At 39.3% G+C, this 23,149-nt stretch overlaps 1 protein-coding gene across 1 annotated transcript; it reads left to right on the top strand.

The window, feature by feature from the left end:
• The first annotated feature begins 9,135 nt into the window (after positions 1–9,135).
• Positions 9,136–9,804, top strand: LOC143585507 (uncharacterized). Its single transcript, XM_077067280.1, has one exon. It carries the CDS (start codon positions 9,136–9,138, stop codon positions 9,802–9,804), a length of 669 nt encoding a protein of 222 aa, XP_076923395.1.
• The last annotated feature ends 13,345 nt before the right edge of the window (positions 9,805–23,149 follow it).

Genomic DNA, 23,149 nt, shown 5'->3' on the forward strand with positions numbered 1-23,149 from the left:
TTGGAATTCTACATCGCCTCTCATATCCTCATACAAGCGAACAAAATGGCTTTTGAGAGACAACACCGCCATGTGGTCGAAACCGGCCTCACGCTCTTAGCACAATCTGGTGTTCCAATGTGTTTTTGGAATTTTGCTTTTGAAACCGCATGCATTTTCGTACCTCGTCCATATCTCTCCATTTGAGCATCTTCTCAATCGTAAACCCGATCTTTCATTTTTACATGTTTTTGGGTGCCAATGTTTTCCTCATATTCGTCCATACAATCCACACAAAATGGATTTCCGTTCATTACCATGTATCTTCCTTGGGTATAGTCCTTCACATCACGGATATCAATGTCTTGATCCTACCACAAATCGTATTTACTTCGCTCGACATGTACGATTTAATGAAACGCATTTTTCTTTTCTTCAATCATCTTCTCCTACACCTACCCCACCTTCTCCTGATCCTTACTTTTCATCCTATCCTTTTCCTACAACACATGAACAACCATTATCTTCCACAAACGACCAACATCATACCTCACCAACTCCCAACAAAATTGAACCAACTACCAACTCAGCTCAACCATCATCACCCTCAGCCCGAACCATTTCTGTCCAACCACCCACTACCTCTCCCCAACCAGAAAATTCCCCACCAGCAGCCCCACTTGCTGCCACCTATCAGTGAAGCTCTACTATGGCCACTCAACCCACAATTCCAGCTTACCAAACGTACCAAAGTTTTGCTCAAACAACCCCATCTACTACCCCAACCTTTCCATCATCAACTCAACCTTCTGTCCCATCAGAATCCACTCCTATCTCCACCACAACCGACACCCAACCACGTACACGCCCTCCAAATCTTAGACAAAATCCTAAGCAGCAGACTTCCTACAATGCTTCTTCTTTTCACACTTCCATTGACTCTTCCTCAACCGAACCATCCACCTTTGCCATTGCTAACGAAAGTCCTCAATGGTGTGCTGCCATGACAGAGGAATTCAAAGACTTACTGAGAAACGGTACTTAGACTTTAGTACAACCAGTTCCGAATGGTAATGTTGTTGATTGTAAGTGGGTATACATGCTGAAACATGATGAAAATGGGTATAAAACGTTACATAGCCTGTTTAGTGGCGAAAGGTTTTAACCAACAGCCGGGAATTGATTATCATGAGACATTTAGTCCGATGGTAAAATCCACCACGGTTCTTGTGGTTCTGTCGCTTATCGTTTCAAGGCAATGGTATCTTCCCCAATTAGATGTTCAAAACGCTTTTCTTCACGGTGATCTCAAGGAAACCGTGTACTTACAACAACCACAAGGCTTTATCGATCCCCAAAAGCCAAATCATGTGTGTCTGCTTCATAAGTCCCCGTATGGCCTCAAACAAGCTCTGAGGGCCTGGTTCAATCGTCTTTCAGGAGTCTTGTTACAACTTGGGTTTCACGAGTCTGGAACAGATCTTTCACTGTTTATTTATTCCCATAATGGTCACTTATTATATATGCATGTTTATGTGGATGACATAATTCTCACCGACAACAATTCCCCGCTCATTGACCACATCATTCAACGGCTGAGCACTACTTTGCGATCCAAGACATGGGTCGGTTGCCATACTTTTTGGGCATTGAGGTAATTTTTAAAGGTAATGACTTTCTTCTCTCACAGAAAAAATATATTACTGACATCATTAAAAAAGCGGGTCTTTCTCAGTCAAAACTTGTTGACTCACCTTTGGTCCCTAACTCTAATTTGGCTTTTGGAGATAGCCCTCAGTTTGACAATCCAGTGAAATTTTGACAAACAATTGGGGCTTTACAGTACCTAACTCTTACCATACTTGACATAACCTTTTCGGTCAACAAAGTTTGTCAATTTATGCACTCCCCTGCAGAATATAATTGGTCTGCGGTAAAAAGAATTCTTCGATATCTTCAAGGAACATCTATTCTTGGTTTGTTGATTCAAAAAAGTCAGCTCCTGTTGTTCACGCTTACACTGATGCTCACAAACGGTCTATCACAGCCTTTTCCAATGCAGATTGGGCTGGCTCCGTCGATGACCGTCGATCCACGGGGGGATATCTTGGGTCCAATCTTATTTCATGGCTTGCTCGTATACAAGAAACTGTCTCTCGTCATCTACATAATCTGAATATAAAGCCCTAGTAGACACTATTGCTGAGTTTAACATGGCTTGAAGCACTTCTATAGGAGCTTCACGTTTCTATGACATTGCCACCTATCTTGTGGTGTGATAATCTCGGCACCACTTATCTATCAGCCAATCTCGTTTTTCATGCGCACACAAAACACGTGGAGATTGACTTTCATTTTGTTAGAGAAAGGGTCGCTCAACAAAAGTTCTCAATACAGTTTATCAAGATAGATGATCAAATCGTAGACATGTTTACAAAACCCCTATCGTTACAACGATTTCTTCTTCTCAGATTATAGCTAAAAGTTGCTCCCCGGCATTAGCTTGAGAGGGAGTATTAGACAGAGATTTGTTTATATATGTAATTGATTGTTTCTAATATTAGATGTAATATATGTCCTATATGGCCTCCTATTGTATACAGATTATTCAGTTAATACAATTACCAGTTATATTGTGAATGACTACTAGTATTAGAATATAATGGAACAAGCAAATGGAATACTAGCAGGCACTCAAGAGGTTTCGATGCAAATGGAATTGAAAGATACTAACCCTAGTCACAACTCTTTTTTTTTTGGTTTATAGAGGGATCGGTATTGATGGAGAAGCCTTGCAAGTTTAAGCAGGTTATAAAATTTGAAGCAACACATATACTTGGCGATAGCAGTATGAAGTTTGAATAGATTTTGTGTTGTATTTTTTGAAGTATGAATCTGATTTGTTCTTAAAGTTTCTTTGTATTTCATTTTATACAAATCTGGCCAAACTATAACACTCTTCAATAATTATCTTATCATCAACAATATCATAATACCATCAAAAACTACAGTATCAACATGTGACTCAAATTAACAATGTATTACAATATCCTATGAAAGAATTTTTAAAGCCACTGTATGGTATCAAAGCCTTTCAAATAAACATGCCATGAGAAGTGTTGAACAAGACACAACTACGAAACACAAGTTAAGTTAAAATGTATTAATTTTTCATGTTTAGTTAACCAATATTATTTAAGTGTTTTAACCCTCGGAGTTAAAGGTTTTAAATCTCCCTTTTATCTTAATTCTGCAATTTAATTTGTAAAACTACAAAACCCTATGCTCTAAATTAGGTTTAAAACATGGAAATAGAACATCTTATTAACTTATTTTATCCTGCCAACATATTTGTAAGAACACTTTCAAATCATACCAAGTAACAATCCTACAATAAACATATTAAAATTGAGAGATAGAGAGAAGTACATGTTGCAGCTTTTGTCTTTGATTTTGCCTTCGATTTGATTTTCTTTAGAGGTAACGGAGAAGGCCGATAAGCACTACTTGAGAGATTTATTAGAAAGAAAGAAAGATGAGAGGAAAAAGAGATGAGATGGGCGGGTGAACGACAATGTTAAGATGGAAGCTCTACAGTAGCTCTTCAAATATGAAAGTTACTGTAGCATGTTTTTAATATATAGAGTTAGGGAATGTAAATATTGGGTTGGATGGAGTCTATAGTTACAAGATTTTTTTAAGTTTGAAAGATAAGGAGTGTTTTGATTGTTGAAATGGTAATGCTCTTAGATATTATATAGGTTTAACGAGCACCATTTTCTCTATGATTTTCATCTTTTTTTACTTTGATTTTATGAGTTTACCTTGTACTAGCAGCTTTGTTGGAAAATTTCTCATCCTAGTTAGAACTTTTTAAAGAAATAGCTTAGGTACACATTAGCAGCTTTTGGGATGATTTTTGGCACGACGTATACCCTTTGGCTATATAACCGTGTAGTTTATTGTAATCTAAAATTGGTTTTCATCCATAAAATCTTTTATCTAAATGGTAGAGAAGTTTTTACATTTATACCTTTTTCAGGTTGGAGTTGTTTGGATATGGGTGTTTACTGCTTTACCCATAAGGTTTCCAGAAATGCATGCATGCATTCATAAGTAACTTAGTGCGACATGGAAAATTTTGTTGCTAGGAACCAATAAAGAAAATGAAATCTATAAAAACAACAACGACGAATACAACGAAATATAAATGGTTGAATCTTTAATGTCTAACTTTATACAAATGGTTGAATGTTCACTGTCAAATTTCAATCTTCGTTGAGAATGAATTTGTTTCGCAATGCTAAATGGGGTTTCCTTGTGTTTATGTTACTAGTCGTTTCAATGACGCTTTTCTATCTTTTTTGTTTTTTTGATTAGGGCTGTAAACAAACTGAACAAACACAAACAATGTCTTGTTCTTGTTCGCTTGTTTAGGAAATAATGTGTTCATGAACACTTACCGAACGAGATTTTATGTTCAGTTCGTTCATGAATGAAATGAATGTGTTCACGAAATGCTACACGGGCACAAACGAACACAAATAAGATTGGAAGAGCCTAGATATTGAGACCGATGTATTCAACAATGTGAATAATGAAAGCTTGTAAATGAATCAAACAAACACGAACAAGGGCATGTTTTTGTTCGTTCATCTAATTTTAAACGAACAAGATCACTTAATCAAATAGATATTTATGTTCATGTTTGTTTATTTAAAAAAATGAACATCTGTATTCGTTTATGTTCGTTTTCTTAAAATCTAAACGAACATAAAAGATAAACGAACATAAATCAACATATATGAACAAATATAAATGAACACAAACAAACATAAAAAAAATGTAAATGAACACATATAACAAATATAAAACCTTTAAATAGATGACTCATCCAGATAATAATGATTACTTTCTGTTAATACATAAACGAACATATATAAACACACATAAACGGACATAAATGAACGCTCATGAAAATAAATGAACGAACAAAACATGTGTTCATGTCCATTTGTTTAAATAAATGAACACAAACTTTTTGTTCATGTTCGTTCATTTACTAAATAAATGAAAATAAACGAACTTGCTGCCGAACGGTTTGCGAACACTTAACGAACTTTAGGTTCATTTACATGCCTACTTTTGATAGAGGTTCTATCTAAATTAGCAAGCTTCATAGGGGTGAAGAAATTTGATTTTTAGCAAGATGGGATGCTCCCTAATCTAGCTTCGTGATTGACAATGTTTTTCAAGCACTAGTTATTAGAAAGCTGTTAGAAACTAAAAATCTATTTGATCAGTAAATTCATCATTTCCATATAAAGAAAATTATGGCAACCATATTTCTTGCATATCAATGACCGTTGCTTTACAAAACATTCTCCCCCTTGGTTTACCGCTTGATCAACACTCGTGCTCAAGTATGTCAGCATCAGCTTCCTTGTAAGCGCCCGCCCATAAACTTGTACGTATGATCGACCCCACCATTCTAGTGTACTCCTTAGAAGCTGCTCATAAAGTAGTTCAACTATAATCTGAAAACCGGTAAGGGTCTTTATGTCCTTTTCACCAAACTTTAGTAAATACCTTGGATTAACAATACAATATTGTCTTTTGTTTTGCCTTATAATGACAGTAGCCATTTCACCATCATATGTCCAAAACTTCATTTCATCAAGAGCACCCTCAGGAAATCTCTTGGTGATCGGAATGGACATCACTTTATCAGTTGGAGGCCACATCACATTCAACATGATCTTGTTAGTGTGAGGATCACGTACCCCCTTTTCTTTCTTGAGAAATAACTCAGCAGTATGCATGTTGGTGAATCCTCGTTCAACTTGATTACACAAAATAATTTCCGAAGTTAATGGCCTTTGGATCATTGTTCGGGTTATGGAAAGGAGCATTTATCAGATCACTCAAATCAACCTTTGTCCACGAACCAAAGTCCTTCATCTTCTTATAATATTCGGTGTTTCCCAACTTTTTCTTGACCCACCACATTTCTTTATCCACATCATAACCCCATGAGACAACCCCCGAGTGATCACCATACTTATTAGAGAAAATTTTCTTGAGTTCTACAGCGAATTTCTCTGGATGATCAGAAGACACGACATTCTGATTCGAGTTCTTTCTTATCCACATCTTCCATTGTATCCTTTCAATTTGCTCATCTGTCTTTGGAGGAGTGGCCAAATAATGTTTCAGTGGCACGGAGGTATCAATGTTTGAAGCATGACACCTGCTGGAACCGCTATCTTTAGGAGCATATTGATGATCGCCAGCTGTCTTCTCACCACTGTCATCACCACATTTAAAATTCATCTCCAAACTTTTGAGTAAGCTTTTGTTGGAGGCCCAAGTATAATGCAGTAAGGCCACCCATGTTTTCCTGAAGCTCCTGAATCTTTAAATCTTTGTCTGTATTACTAGTTTCAAGTTTATGAATTCGTATATCCTTCACCATCGAGTCTTGTTCAAGCTTAAAAACTCGGCGTTGTAAGGATTATACGTCAACTGGTTAGGCTTCTAGAGCAATCCCCTTGCCCTTGTCTTGTAGGAATTTGTCTTCCATAACAAGGATATGAGCAATCTTATCAGCTGCACTTGAACTTTCTTGACCAATCGGGTCACAAGATCCCGATGGTTCATTAGTGGACTGAATATGTGCCTCTAACTCAAAGTCTTGCGTGATATCATCAATGATCTGATCTTGAGTTTGTTGGGTAGCAATAGATGGACCTTGATCAGTTTGAGCTTCAACTGTAATAGGCTCTGTAATTGTTAGTTGATTGGTTGGTGTAAGATCAATAGCCAGCACACCCGGTCTCAGATATTTCTTTCGTCATTTATGTGGAATGAGATCGGTGGCTGGCTCTTCTTCAGCACCATCTTCATTATGTGTTACAGTGACTGACGAGGAGGCTTCAATGCAGTCGACTGGAGTTTCTCTTTAAATGATTTAAAATCTTTAACTTGTTCAGTAGTAGGTACAAACTGTTGTACCTGGTGTTCAGTCTCCATATGTTGTGGTGGAGAACTATCACGCTCATCATCATCATAAATTGTCTCAAAAGCAGTTATGGGCCATTGAGCAGGAACCACATGCTACTCAGCAACGGAAGCACTAGCAGCAACAACAACAGCCTATGTTTCAAAAAATCTTCCAAACTTAACCAGTTGATGAAGTCCCTGATAAAACACTTTGGCCCCTTTTCTCGACTATTTCATTAACCCAAACATATTGGGACCTAAAACCTTCAAGTCAAGCATCTCTACAGAATTAATCAGTTCAGGATAATGAGAGTCGAAAATCATCTGTAGAAACCTTGGGTACATTAAAAACATCTCATTCTTCTTTCCTTTGAGATTGCTTATCATTTCATCGAACATGAACTTGGAATAATTGTAGTTCCAATCCATGATCAAAGCAACAACAATAGACATTTTAGTATGGTTAATCTCATCAGAACCTCCTTTTCGTCCTGAGACACACGTTAAGAAAGTGTGAATAAAGAACCTCTAGTAAGGATGAAACAACTTCTTAATGGCTGGAGGGTAGGTTCTCTTGTATCCCATTCTTTGTACAATCACAACAATGGCTTCGGTAGAATACTCTGTAGGGTAATAAGGTTGATCACCTAACAGTAACACCTCACGAATGATAGCCTTAGAAATAATAACAGGCTTCTTCTGGTTAATGGAAGCATGATTCCAGAAATCACTCACCATCTTCTTACATATAACAGGAGTTTCTTGTAAAGCGTGAGAAATCCTGCACGTGTTTAGCCCCATTATCATTGATTTGAACTCCTTGTGAGCTAGAGGAGGATCAAAGAGGCATCCAGAAATATTGTGAGTGTCTATAAACTTCAGAGGTGCTTGATCAGCCATGACTGCAACAAACGAGTCAAGTTAGTGATATATTCACTTATAGATGGACAACTTGATTATAGTACATGGACCAAAAACATAAATATTGACAATATGAACCCTCTTTTGTAAATTAGTTCAAATAACATTAATGATAAATGTTGGGTCCGTATTAGTTGGTTTGTACTTAGTTTGTGTTTGGTTTTGTGTGTGGTTCATGCGTATATGTAAACCGAGATCATATTGTGATCTCGGTGGGCTTTTGGGCTTGTAATGGGCTTGGTTGTAGTCCCTATATATAGACATATTGTATGTAGGGTTTGGTGGCCGTTCACTTATATTTGTTGAACGAGAGTTTGTGTAACCAAGTGCTTAAGCATTGGACGTTAATATACGTATTTTTTGAAGCATCTCTTGTGTTCTTTACGTGTTATACTCATTCGCCTTGATCGTCTCGTGTTATCTTCCGCAATAACATAGAGATCATTGATATCATATTGAAAGATCCGTCTTAAGTACTTACAATTGGTATCAGAGCCTATTGACCTAGTCTAGGCTCGGTTGTGATATCAGAGGATTCAAGGTTTTGGTTCATTGGTTCGCTTGGTGTTTTGGGTGTTTGTTTTTCCGGTGAGAAGTTCATCGGAGAAGAAAGGTTTTTTTTGGTCAAAGATTTGGTTAGTTTGGAAACAGTTTGAATCCCACAATTCACAGGACTTATTTGGTTGCCAATCTTAACCAGTCAAACTTTTTCTCGGGCATCTTGATTGATTTCGAGGTTATTTAAGGGATTTCGGCCGAATACTCTGAGTTTCTGGACAATTTTTCATCGTTTTCGACCATATCTGTGTGTTTTAGGCCAGATTCAAGGGTTCTAGGGCAAATCTGTTGGTTCTCGGTCACATTTAAGCGTTTTCGGTCAACAAGTGTTCTCGGTCAATAGATGTTCTCAGTCAACCAGTGTTCTCTGTTGACTTGATTCGTGTTCTCTGTTGACTTGATAAGTTCTCGGTCAAAATTGATAATTCTCGGTATAAACCATAGTGGGCCTGATTTATTTGGGCTTTGAAAACGTACTTGGTCTTTAGTTACTGGATCAACATTGTTATTACTGTTATTGTTAAAATGGACCAACTAACTAATGGTAATGGGTCATCAAATGCTACACTACATCAAGAATTGGACTCAATAATGGGAACCACCACTCGTATCCCTCATTTGTTGTCTCATGAAGGGTTTAGCGAGTGGAAGTTCAGGTTTGAATAATATGTTAAAATGAAAGATGCCAAGGTTTGGAGAAGTATCGTTAGAGGTCCTCAAGTTATTACGTACCAACGTGAAAACTCTGAGGAAGTTGCTGTGAAACCCGTTGAGTTATATGATGATTCTGATTTTGAAAAGGTTGAAGAGGATGACAAGGCACTTTCTACTCTAACCATGGCACTCTCACCTGAGATTGCTTGGGGATTCAGAGAACTGCGGTCTGCTAAGGCTCTATGGGAAGCCCTGATTGAAGTATATGAGGGTAATGAGGACATGAAAAGAAGTCGTCAAGATCTTTTGAGACATAAGTTCAATATGTTCAACCATGTTCTGGGAGAGTCATTGGAAACTCAGCTGCACAGGTTCATATTCCTTGTGACTGAGATGAGATATGCAAACATCAATCTGACAGCCGCTGAGACAAACAATAAACATGTGAATGCCCTGCCTCAAAGATGGTATATGAATGTTGCGGTAATTAAAAAGATGAAAGATCTCAACAGGCTGACTTTGTCAGAAGTTATGGCAATAGTCAAGGCTTGTGACATGGATGACAAGCAACGTGCCATAAATCATGCTAACTCTTACAATGTAGCTGGCTACAGTGCTTCCTCCAACAATGCACTCACTTCACAAGACAACTTCTCGATGTTTAAAGCCTCTCAAGGACAGTATACTTAACAATATCAGCCTCAAAACAACTTCTCAATGTTCAAATCTTCCCAGGTTCAATTATCTCAGGCTCCACCGCAACCAGCTCTAGTGTTCTTTCCTAAACCTGCTTAACCACCTGCTTCTACCGCTAAATCTCAAACATCTGGTGCTTCTTCTAGTCCGGGTTCCAGTCATATTCCTCCTATCTCAAAGGAAACTCAGGAAACCATTGCTTTGATGGCGGGGTTCATGAATTGCTACAACGCGTTTCTTGCTGGAGATCTGGTTCAACCAGTAGTAGCTGCTGAGCTTGATTAAATTCATCATGATGATGTAGAAGAAATGGACATTTCTTGGAAAATCGCCATGGCAGTGTTTCGTACAATGAAGTTCACCAAAAGGATAGGCAGAAACAACTGGAATGTGCCAGAAAATCAGAAGGTGGGATTTAACAAGAATACTATGAGGTGCTACAATTGTCACGAGCCGGGTCACTTTGCTCGTGAATGCACTAACCCAGCGAAAGAACGCTGGTCCCAGTGGGAAATTCTAGAGGAGATAGTGGGGCAAGTTCGGGTGAATGTGAACGGGGTTTGGTAGCTCAGGAGGCAATTCTCCTGGACTGATCAGATGGCTGCTCTCAACATAAGTAATCAGACTGCTAATTTTGCTCATGTTGAAGATGCTGAGGAAGAGAATGCTGCTGAGGAACAAGTTAAGGAGCTTCAATTTGCCTTCATGGCTTTCACTCCTTCCAGCTCATCTGAGGTAAGTTCTCAACTATGTTCTCAAGCTTGTATTGATAAAATAGATTTATATAAGCTTCACAATAATAGCTTAATTAGGCAAATGGAAGTAGTAAAATATGAAAACTACAAGCTTAAGAAAAATGAAAGAGCATTCTTAGATAAAATAGATACACAGAAAAGGGATTTTTCTAAACTCAAATAAGATTTTAGTGTAAAATGTTGTCACCACCTAGATGCCAAACAGGAAATCGCTGAATTAACTGCTGAACTGAAAGCCTCCAAGTTAGAGATTTCAAATCTAACTAATAAATTTGAAAGGGCTGAAGTAGACTTTAAAAAATTCAATGGTTCCAGTAAATTAGTTAATTCAATGATTGAAAATAAATTATGGTGGAAAGAAAACAAAGGTGAGGGTATATGATATAGTCACGTACCCCCACCATACAATGACAACTATACTGGTCTTCCTCTTACCAATGAGCAGGAGGAAAAGGTAAAAGACATGTAGTATGGTAAACCAGCTAAAAATGACAAAGCCGATTCAGTAAATGCTACTGCGTCCACTTCAGGAGTGAACGATTCTAATGTGTTTGTCTCATGTGCAGAGAAAGTAGTCATTGAGGATTGGACTGATGAGGATGATGACTCATGTGTTTCAAATAATAAAGAATTTAATTATGATGTTTCTCTAAAACTGCATGTTTTGAATTCAGTTATTTCTACTGTTTGTGTGGGCTCTGGTTTTAAAAGCAAAGACAATTGTGTGGTTGATTCTGTTAAAACTTTGAAATCTGGTGATGTGGCTTTTAATAAAAAATTTAAAAATACAAAAATTACTAATAAATACTCAACGCCTAAGTTTGTTAAAGAGGGATGCTCTAGTGATTAAAAGGGTGATAAACCAAACAATATGTCAAGTGGTAAGTACCACGCAAAGCGAATTGACTCACAGAACAGGTCCAGACAAGGAGTCGACCACAATGGATTCCATATAAAACGTCAAACGTGTTTTAATTGTGGCACTCCTGGCCATATCGCTAGAAACTGTCCACTGTTGGGATTTTACAAGATTATCAAAGTCCATATAACCCATTATATGTGAAAAACGCAGCGGAAATAATTAGTTTTAAATCTTATTTACCAATACACATAAAACACGATTTATGTAACACCCCGGCTAAAGCGGAAACGCCTGAGTGTGACGTACAGATTGCTCAAAACACATGTGACACTATTAAGTGAAAATAATATCGTTAATTCATTCCAAAGTATCAAGTAAACAAGTTATTTCAAATGAACAAACACAAAGAATAAGAAACAAAACAAATGTCTGCTTGTTTATTATTTAAATAACATAACTTCTAGTATCTTCGCCAATTCATCCTCTAACGAAAGTACCTGTAGCATATATATAAAATAAAGTCAACTAACTGAATAGTTGGTGAGTTCACACAGTTGAAAATAATATATAAAAACCATACAATTCTATGAACACTTGTGAATATCACATAAGGGTTCTTTACACTAGAAACAATGGTCCATGAGTGTAAATAATAAATGAAGGTCTTTTCCAGTTGGGATTGTGCACCAACGTACTCAGATCGGAGTCCCTTTTCCACCAGAAAAAAATGGTCCATGGGTGCAAGGGGGGGCGTATGATCATACTTATCGAAGAAATCCATGCACGTTGTAGGTTTCCAGCCGGATCTACACAGGAGTATCTCGTAACACGAGGGTGCGGAATCCCCACGTATACGATACGAGTGTTGAGATGATTAACAAGTAAATCACACGTAAAGAACACGAGTAAGTAAGATAATACTTGTTATATTGCCAAGAGAAAACCAAACACGTAACACTAAGGTTTTACAGTACAGCCGTCAAAAGTAATGTTAAATGAGCAGAAGTTAGAGTTTATATTACTCGACAACTTCTCCTAACATACTAGGCGAAGTTTTCCTAACTTTGCTATCAATCCAAGTTCGCTAAAACAAGCGGCGAACATATAAGAACAAGTTCAACACAAAACGAACAATTTAAACGATTACAGACACAAATAAACACCAGATACTGAACTACTGGCATCATGCACCAACAGACTCCCCCTTGGCAGTAGCTTCATATCTCTATCTTCTTTCTCGTGTCTTGTAATACAAAAATCTCGTGCCCCTCGTCTTCAAGCATGAATACCCTGTCTCACACAGACAGAGACCACCCTCTGGTAATTCTTAGCTTCATCCTTCCACGCAGGAATATAGAAAATCTTCTTATCATTAAGTACCTGCAAATCAGCTTGAGACAAATTTACCAAGTGCATTGGATCATACACTCTCAGGATCTCCTGTTCATCCTCATCTTCCATCACGGCTTCAGCAGTCTGGCAGTCAACATACCACCACTTGAGATTCTTCAACACATCCTTGGGCATCACCTTCATCGGAACCTCCTTCAAACATCGAATCGACTTGTATTTCATTACCATCCAGGTCTTACCATCAGCCCTCATGCCTCGTTCCTTGTCCTCAACCAACTTCCCTTTCTGAGGTTTCAACAACTCAAACTTTTTCTCTTTCACACTTTCCTTCCACACGATCTTTCCAACCCATCTCGCAAAGTTGTCATCACTTCGATTAATCAATCTCAAATGCGCCAAATCTTTCACCTCACACTCAGGCTAGGTGTTGAGCGATCTCAAATCATTTTTAAAGTACTGAACCCCATCATATCGCTTTATCATAAAAAATTTCAGTTGTTCATCATATAACCAACAGATAATACCTTTCTTTGATTCATCATACCCCTTGATACTGTAACTTTTCTTGAACATTGTTGGAACTTCAGGTTTCTTAGTCTTGAAGAACCATTGCGCACAGCCTTCCTTCTATCTTGGCTGTTCTTCCCACTCTGAATCACCCGACACATTTTCATCTTGACCCAGCTTCACCTCATCAACACTTGGAATATCATGTTCCACACCATCATCAACTATCTCTCCTTCTTCCAACTCACTATCAGTCTCTATCTGTTCCCCAATATTTTCAATATCACTAGCCGTCAATACATCATCAACTAACTCATCTTCATCATTTCCCATCAAATCCTCATCGTCTACAACCACTACATTCTCACCACCTGTACTGCCTGACGGACCAGCAGACTCCCCCTGAGATGTGGAAGTCCCAAGATTTTGTTCAGTTCTTGGCAACTCACCACCTGCATCTTTCGATGCATTGGGATCATCGTCTCTGTCTTGCCTCTTCTTTGTCCTTAACTCATCACCGTTGCAACTCGACTCCCCCCGAGATGCTAAGAACTTCTTAAGCTGATCAAACATCTTACCGTGCTCAATAAGCAGTGCAGTCTGAATTTGATTCTGTGCCACCAGACGATTAGTTGTCTGAGACTGAATAACCTTTACCCATGACTGTTCAGCAACCACCCTCTCAAGAGCTGCAATCCTCTCCGAATTAGACAAACTTGAATCAAAATCAACATTCAAGTGAGAGGTATCCTGAGCATACAGTGGTGGAATTTCCATGCTTGCAGGAATAACAGGTGTAAACTGAGTAGTAATTGGGGGTGGCATCAAGATAGAAAACCCAGCAGTCGCTACCAGTGTGGACTCAACAAACCTAGCGACCACCTCTGATGGAGTGAGAGTAGGAGGTGGTAAAGAAACAATCTCCGGTACTGTAAACTGGAACGTGGTCGGAGGAATGCCAAAGGATGACGATACATTCACCAAGGGTACACATGAGGTTACCGGCAAAGGAACAACCGAAGAAGCAGGTAGCATAGACATACCAGATAACGCTGACGGAGAGAAACGTACAGCCGTTGAACTTTCACCAACCTTTCCTTTCTTTGACCTACGTACCACTTTATACAATTCATCCTCAAAGTCCGACTCACTGTCATCTGAGTCTTTCTTTCGTTTGCCATGGATTTTCTCTTGTCTTTCCAGAACTTTCTGTGCTTCATCAACATCATCAGTAGAGGAATCTGATAAAGTCTCTTCAGAGTCCTCCACAACGGCAGCAGACGGACCCACCATCATACCAGAAGCTGCTGCCGTTGAGGCTGGAAGTTCCATAGGATCTACCGTACCCATATCAAATAAATCATTCCCACCAAAGGCAACATCAAGATCTACTTGTTCTTCTGGAGCTTCCACAGGGTCAACAAAAGGTGCTTGTTGTACCACCGGAGGTTGATCGACAGGAGGTGGTGGTTGAACCATAGGAGGTGGTTGAGGGATATCGGCCTGTTGAGGTGCTGGATCAAGAAACTCATCTTTCGGAGGAGTAACATAAGCAGGATTCAATAAGAACCCAAACAAGGCAGTGTGCCGTGGGCGTAGCTCTTCCTTACTACGTGCACTAGAAGATCGACATTGAGCGACGATTCTCTTAGAAACACTCTCCACATAAAAAATGGGAGGACGTTGTGGCAGATTTGGAGCTACATGATTGAGGATCATTTGTAAAAATATCGGGTACATCAAAAATCTTTCCCGAGCCACCGCGCGTCTCTGACGATCGATCTCATAAAAAATCATCTGACTAAAGCTGTAAGGCTTGTTGTAAGTCAACGCAGTCATCGCCGATTGCATTGTTGTACCTATACCATTTGTAACAACTTTGCGACTGGACATGCACACAATCAACACGTGCATAAGGAACCGCCACTGGTCTAACAAAAACCCCTTTCTCCTCTGAGAGTCCCCCAACGGACTTGTATACCCCATACGCAGAAACGCACCATCTGTGAACGTAGCCGGAAACTCAGTACAACCCTCAGTTGTCTCAACCCCGAACTGTAATGCTTCTCTGATCTGATTAGCTGAGAACTGTACCACTTGGTAATTGACAGTGGCACGCATAACTGGAGGCTCAACCCTACAGTCGTATTCAACGGTTCTCCAAAAGTCTTCAATATTTGGTCGTGAAGTCGGAAGAGTAGTAGTAATGGCATGAAAAATACGTGAGCGAACGAGAAATGAAATGATCTCACGATAGTCCTCAATTCCACGAGCATCCGGATCCAAGGTGATATACATGTTGTGACCCGGGAAAAATTGTCTCCTTTCACCGTCTCCTCCGTCTCCACCAGTTCCACAGGCACCTGCCACAGCAGCCATATCTGCAAAATAAACGAATGAAATCAGATACGTATGGCAGCAGTTTACAACTTCGCCTTGCATGGTACAGGTGAAGTTGTAGCTTTAGCGATGTTGAGGTTATGGCGAAGTTAGATTAACTTTGCCGAAACCCTAACTTCGCCACTGTAACCTTGAATTATTCAACACCCAGTAATGTCAAGGAAAGGCCGATCAGAGAGTATCAATATGAAAAGATTAAAGCGATTAGAGTGTCCGGTAACATATTATCACCCAAAGGGCCTTCAATGGGACCGACAAAGAGGTAAGGGTTTGATCCAAAACACGGGTTCAAAACAGGTCATTTGAAAACCGATTAACAATATGCAATACGAATTGTGAATAGCAACAATCAGACCAACCTTGATTACGGATTAAAAAGAGATAAACAGAAGGTGTGATTCAACTGGTAAGTTCGCCAAGGGTTTATGAGTTTAAAGGTTTGACTAAATTTGACCACAGTCCCCTGTTAAATATTTTTGAAAAACCCAGGGGCGAAGTTAAATTAACTTCGCCCTTTAAGCAACTTCGCCCAACCAGGTAACTTCGCCTAAAGTCAAACTAAAGTCAACTTCGCTTAAAAACAACTTCGCTCAAAGTCAACTTCGCCCATTGTTAAGTTAAATAATGTGACACCCGGTAATTTTTCACACTCTAATGTATATATTTGATTTAAATTACGTATTATTTATATAATTTATATGAGGTATAAACCATAGTATACTTGAAATGTGAACGAGAACAGTCGTTATGCCTATAGGATCGTATAAAGAGCCGATGAGAACGGCTATATGATAAAGACAGCCCAGTAATAGTCAGAGGTGACAAACATATCAAGCTAAATATATACCTATGATCCAATATAATGGGTAATGGTAAGACTTTGCCCAATAATGTCCTAATTCCCTAATTAGGACCGAAACGTCAAAAACGTTTAAATAATGGAATATAGTCGCCGAACCGGCCAAATTAATGACACATTATACAGTGAGACGATCAAGATATGAAACTATGAAGTGTTTAAAGGTATACTAGTCGGAATAATATGAAGATAATAATTTAAACAATCCATGAAAGATTACAATATGGAGCACTATTTAACCGAATATAACTCCGGGCTAAATTAAAATATACATCATATCGGGAACCGAAGTAAATACCGGGTTCCATACCATCTATAATACTTTATAGGTGACCAAATAAATTAAGAGAAGCTCACAATACCCAAGTCCAAAATAATTCCCATAACTCGTTCATTCGATAAACTACTCGTCCTAACGACTATCCATTTAAGACCCGAACCAAGATTGAACTTAGCACTACATTTGGACAACCAATATATTTATTAAATGACCATAATACCCTCCCTTTGCAGCCCAAAGCCGAACCCCAACTTTTCCCATTCGGTTATAACACAAGACAAAACACCATTACATACATCCATGTATTAACATATTCATCATCATCCATAGCATCATCCATCTAACTATCATCATCACCAACATTATCATGACCTTGGAAATTTGCAAGCCACCAAAAAGTCTCCAAAAAGCCTTCCAAGAGCCGGCCTCCCATTCCCCTCCCAAATAAACAACAATTTACACCATGCCTTGACTACTATTGCACTTGAATGAGTGATTTGCCACCCTTAATTCATGGGATTGTGATTCCCCAATTTAAGGGATTATGTTTCCATCCTCCACTCTATATATACTCTAGCTTTCTTGATCAAAAATCACCACCCAAACTCAAGAAACTTAACTCCAAAAACAACCCCTTCCTCTCTCGGCCGAAGGCAGCAGCAGTGCACCACCACAGCCGCCTCTTTGCAACCTGTTTTCTCTATAATTCTACTATTAACATCTTGAACCCTATATATCGTTGGAAAGCTAGAAGAAATCCTTAAACCGTGGTAGAAAGCCTTGAACAGATCTCTGCCCGGAAAACTCGGTAAGAAGCTTTGAACCTTCGAAGGTCTCTACTGGAAACTGCATTTTCCAGCAGTACCCCCCTCTCTTCTTTTGTTCATATCTCACAAACCACTTGGTATTTTTGGGTGATTCTTGTTTAGGAATCCAAGGAAACTCGCAAGGATCACGAACCACCTTTTGAACATCCATTTCCGGCTTCATTTCAGCATTAGGTAAGCCGAAAACTCGAGTTGTAACAGTTTATGGTGGCTGGAAAAACACAGATTCTGTCCAGCCACGGTTTCATCATTTTACTTGACCCTAGTTCACCTATTTCATGTTATTTAAACATAATGTAGACCCCCAACATCGTGATTAACGTCAAGGAACTTGGATCTCGCCTTAAACCCGCTCAAGAACGCCTCAAAAACCGACATTCCCAAGGTACTAATGCCATGTAATGTTTAGTAGAAAAACATGGACTAAGCCTAAGATACATATACATAATGAGGTGATGAATCATGACATAAACTTGAAGTGTGTTAAAATGACATATAATGAGGAGTAAATCATGTTGGGTAAAAATTACAAGTGTTAAAAGGGTGTTTAAGGAAGGTTAAGGTTAATAGAACACTTAGTTAAGATCTTGAGTAATAAAACCCACTTATAAATAAACAAGATAATATAAATGTAATGACGGAATCTTGGTTATGTTAAACTTTAAAAAGGGTATATAACTAACGTATTAAAAACCGTATCGGGTGTAGTATGAGAATAAATATTTTTACTATCATAAAAGTAAAAATAATAATAGTAATAATAATAGTAATAATAATAATAATAAAAGTAACAAAAATAATAAGAGAAACGACTACGGGAAATCGGATACTAAAATATATATAAAAGTGCAATCCTTTGCACGGAGGATACATGGATATAATGGCTTTAAAACAAAGAGATATATATATATATATAAATACACTCGTATAATCCTATGAATACACGGGGAATACGTGTAAGATATATATAAGTAAATGTAAATATACAATATTGTATGGGTCAAGGATAATGGTAAAAGCATGTAATATAATTATAAGATTTAAAAAGAATATTAATAATACTTATAATATATACATAACAAAATAAGTATACAAGTCATACACATATATTCCTATATATGTGCAACAAATATAAAAATACGGGTTTTTGTGATGGACATTGCGAGTAACTGGAAGGGTGGAGGTGCCGGTAGTCGGGACGTCCTGTCTAGGCTGGTAAACGAATATATCATAGATGGGCCCGTTACCTACCTGGGGACTAACGATGAGAGCACCAAAACCTATTAGGCTAAAGCATGTCACGAACGTCATGATTACCGACGAATAATTTGTATCGAGCATTCCCTAATGCTCGGAGGATATATATATAAAGAGGATATAACGGATATACATAACAAGTATAAGACGTTGTCTAACGTCCGTATCGCTAATGTATAAAAAGTATACATATATACCGTCACCTCATAAGTATGTATCGGGCTAAGTATTAATAGTTATATATTATGTACTGAAGTGCATACGTATACGATATAATACAGGAAACTCGCCAAGTATAACGGAACATTATTCCTCATTTAAGGTGAGTCTCACAGCCCCTATTTTCACTATTTTCACTATGTTTTAAACTGTTTTCGGGGCGAGGGACACGTGTTTAAATATGTTTTATCATGGTGTATATCTTGATTTACAATGTGCGTGTACATGAGATATTTGGCGCGCTCATGGTACATAAAGTCCCCGGTATATATTGTAACCATAAACTATAGGCAACTATAGCCGAGGAACTCTACGGGTAGTACTACTGGTCTGACCAACCCACTCGTAAGTGGTCGCGCCACTTTATAAGACGGGTGCTTAGTTTTCCGATTTATTTATTCCCTCGTGGACTCGTGGGATGTTATGTGGGGCTTTATGGTGTATATATATAGTCAAGGAATGGTTACGAACTCATGTATTCACGTTACACTGCAAGTCATGGATACTGCATTCATGACGTTATGAGAATTATATTATAAAGCATTTTATCGAGTCACAAAACTTGTGAACTCACTCAGTTTATACTGATTAAATTATTTTACGTGTCTTTCAGGTATTTAGCTACTTGGAGAGGTCACGGTGTCTCACTACGGTTTTATGTTTAACTATGGAAATTTCATGTATGAGGATTTTATATTTTGGAGTTTTCACGGTTATATCTCCCTTCGGTAGGACATAACTGTGAAATCTCAATATGTTATATGTAAACTTTTTTTATGGATATTTTTGTAAAACTTATATTATGAATGAAATCCTCATGTATTTTATCATATAGTTGTTGCTTAACCGCGCTCTCGAAAAACCTTTCATGAGTCGCACACCGGTTGTTTCCGCCTATGGACCGGGTGTGACAGACTGGTATCCGAGCCAAGGTTATAGCGAACTAGGATTCAACCCTGAGTCTAGGCTATAACCCCTTAGATTCCCTCATGAAAACGTTTTTCATGCATGACATGTCTTCAAAACTTGTATTACACGAGAGTGCACGTGTCTTCACGACACCTTTATCGCAACTAATGGTCTAGTATAGGAATGACCAAAATAAGGGATAGAAAAAAAAAAAGCGATATTATCACTAATTAAACCTTAATCTTTTCAGCGATGGCCTTCCCGAACAATGATCCATATCATGGCCTAGCCATCACTGACTCCGACTCCGGCTCTGACTCTAACACTGATAGCAGCAGTGTACATATGAGCGACGTTGTTCCAATTCCTGATGATCCTATAGAGATCTCCGATGACGAGCCTACCGAGGTAATCAGGCTCGATGAGGACGACAAGGTAACTTATGACGACGACGACCTTGAGGAGATGGAGGAGCTGGCTGCAGTGCCCTCCGAGGAGATACGAGCCGCCGGGCTGAAAAGGTATGCCATGGACTCCGACGATGAGGTGCCCCGGACTATACATGAGGTAGGCGAGTCCTCACGCCCCCAAGGGCGCGCTACCTCCGATGATACAGAGGTCCCCGTACCACCGACCACAGCAGCCGCCGAGGCTGAGAGAAAGGCCCTTGAGGAATGGCTCATGGATTGGGAGAAGAGGGTCGAGGTGTTTATGGAGAGCGTGAAAGGCAAGGCCTGTGAGACCAGTCTCCGCCTTGAAAATCACTATGACTTGATCTCGGACGCAAGGATGAGAGTGCTAAAGTTGGAGCATATGGTAAGAGATGCATTGCACTTAGCTGATGTGGGAATGAGTCGGGCCGCTGCCGCCGAACGAAGGGTGATGAAATTGGAGAATGAGGTTAAGACAATTCAAGCCTTTTTGGGAGACGTGTTTCCACCACCGCCACCACCGATGCCATGAAGCGACTATAGACTAGTATTAGCGGGTAGTAATCATATGTTTGGGAAGTAATATATTACGGACTACGACCCGATCTTTTGGCAAAACGCTTGTATGTTGTAGGAGTTTGTAGTAGACTTAAACATAAACTTATGTAATCAAATCTTTTGATGTAATGAAGTTATGTTTATGATATATGAGTATGAGTATACGATGTGGTATAATGAGATGTAATAATAAAATCTATGTATGCGAGTATATGATTAATAAGTATGACTATAAGCAAATATATGGGTGTGAATGTAATAAGTATCGAACCCTACAACTACTTACATACAAGCGTGATGCCAATACTAACCGATCCTTCTTATTCTCAACTTGAAGGAAAATGCCAAGGAGAAGGAACGACAGTTTACCTAATACACCTGCGCAATTACAAGAAGTCATAGCGCAAGCGATAGCCGCCTACGAAGCCAGTAGGGGTGACTCAAGTCAAGAACGAAGGAATTCCGCAAACACTGAAAATGTAGCTCCAGAGACTGGCGGTGAGGAACGAGGATGTTCCTACAAAACTTTCATGACATGCAAACCGTGGTCCTTTAAGGGAACGGAAGGAGCCATAGGAGTTATCCGTTGGATCGAGAAGACAGAATCTGTGATAGCAATCAGTGGATGTACAGAAAAACAGAAAGTGTTGTACGTGACATGTATGTTTCAAGATGAAGCCCTATCGTGGTGGAATTTACAAGTGCAAACCCTAGGCCGAGACGTGGCCTATGGTAAGACCTGGAAAGAGTTAAAGGAGATGATGGAAAAGAAATATTGCCCAAGGACTGAGATGCAGAAGTTGGAAAATGAGTTCTGGACGCTCACCATGAAGGGAGCCGACATCACAGCATATAACAAGCGATTTCACGAGCTATGCCGAATAGTTCCTCATATGGCCACCACTGAAGAAAAGAGAGTTGAAAGGTACATCTGGGGATTAGCAACAGTTATCAGGGGACCAATCACGGCCACTAGGCCTGCGACCATGGCCGAGGCTGTTGAACTAGGTCTGAGTCTGACAGAAGATGCAGTACGAGCTGGCACCCTAGGAAAGCCAACTCAGAAGGAAGCAAGCCAACCATTCTCCCAACGCGGCAACAGCCACCATAACAATCACAAGAGGAGCTGGGCCTCTCGTAATCAAGGGTCAAGTTCCAAAGAACCCCCTGTCAAGAAACAAGAAACTGTGAAAGTGTATGCCGCCCAGACCACGGATCAACCACGGAAGACGTATAGCGGGTCAAACCCGTGGTGTGACCAATGCAAGTATTATCATGTTGGTGACTGCTCAAGTATTGTGTGTAAGCATTGTCACAAGAGAGGGCATGTGGAAGCTAAGTGTAGAATTAAGAATGGTGCAGTAGTTGTGAAGCAAGAACCGGGGAAAACGACACCACGAGCTTGTTATGGGTGCGGAAATACGGGTCATTTTATCAAGAACTGTCCGCAGATGAAGAATACAGCTCAAGCTAGGGCTTTTGTTATCGGGGCGGGTGAAGCTAAGGAAGACCCAAATGTCGTCACTGGTACGTTCCTACTTAACAACCACTATGCGTCTGTGTTATTTGATACTGGTGCGGATTTAAGTTTTATATCCACTGAATTTAAAGACCTACTTGGTTTAGCACCTAGTAAATTAGCAACGCCCTATACTATAGAATTAGCTAATGGCAAACAGTTACGATCAGACGATATAGTGGAAAGTTGCGTACTAGTGATGGGAGAACATGAATTTAACGTAGATCTGTTGCCGATAGATTTAGGAAGTTTTGATGTCGTTTTAGGCATGGATTGGTTAGCAAAGAACCATGCTGAAGTTAATTGTTATGACAAGCAAATCCGCATACCCTTGGCAAGTGGTGAAACGTTGACTATTCAAGGAGAAAGACGTGGCACTGTGATGAAGTTAATTTCGTGTATGAAAGCACGAAAGTGCTTGCGAAAGAAGTATCAAGCTTTCTTAGCCCACGTGGTGGAGAAGAAGGATGAAGAAAGGAAGATAGAAAGTATACCTATAGTAAGAGATTTCCCCGATGTCTTTCCAGAAGATCTACCAGGGTTACCACCTCAAAGACAAGTGGAGTTTCGAATCGATCTAGTACCAGGAGCTGCACCAGTAGC

Source organism: Bidens hawaiensis, unplaced genomic scaffold, assembly GCF_021521415.1.
Source record: "Bidens hawaiensis isolate Kalapana, Puna unplaced genomic scaffold, B.hawaiensis_p1.1 tig00033874_1, whole genome shotgun sequence".
In the NCBI taxonomy this organism is placed as follows: domain Eukaryota; kingdom Viridiplantae; phylum Streptophyta; class Magnoliopsida; order Asterales; family Asteraceae; genus Bidens; species Bidens hawaiensis.

Excerpts from the sequence above, each read along its gene's own strand:
- LOC143585507 (XM_077067280.1), top strand. The coding sequence starts at position 9,136 with ATGAAAGATGCCAAGGTTTGGAGAAGTATCGTTAGAGGTCCTCAAGTT.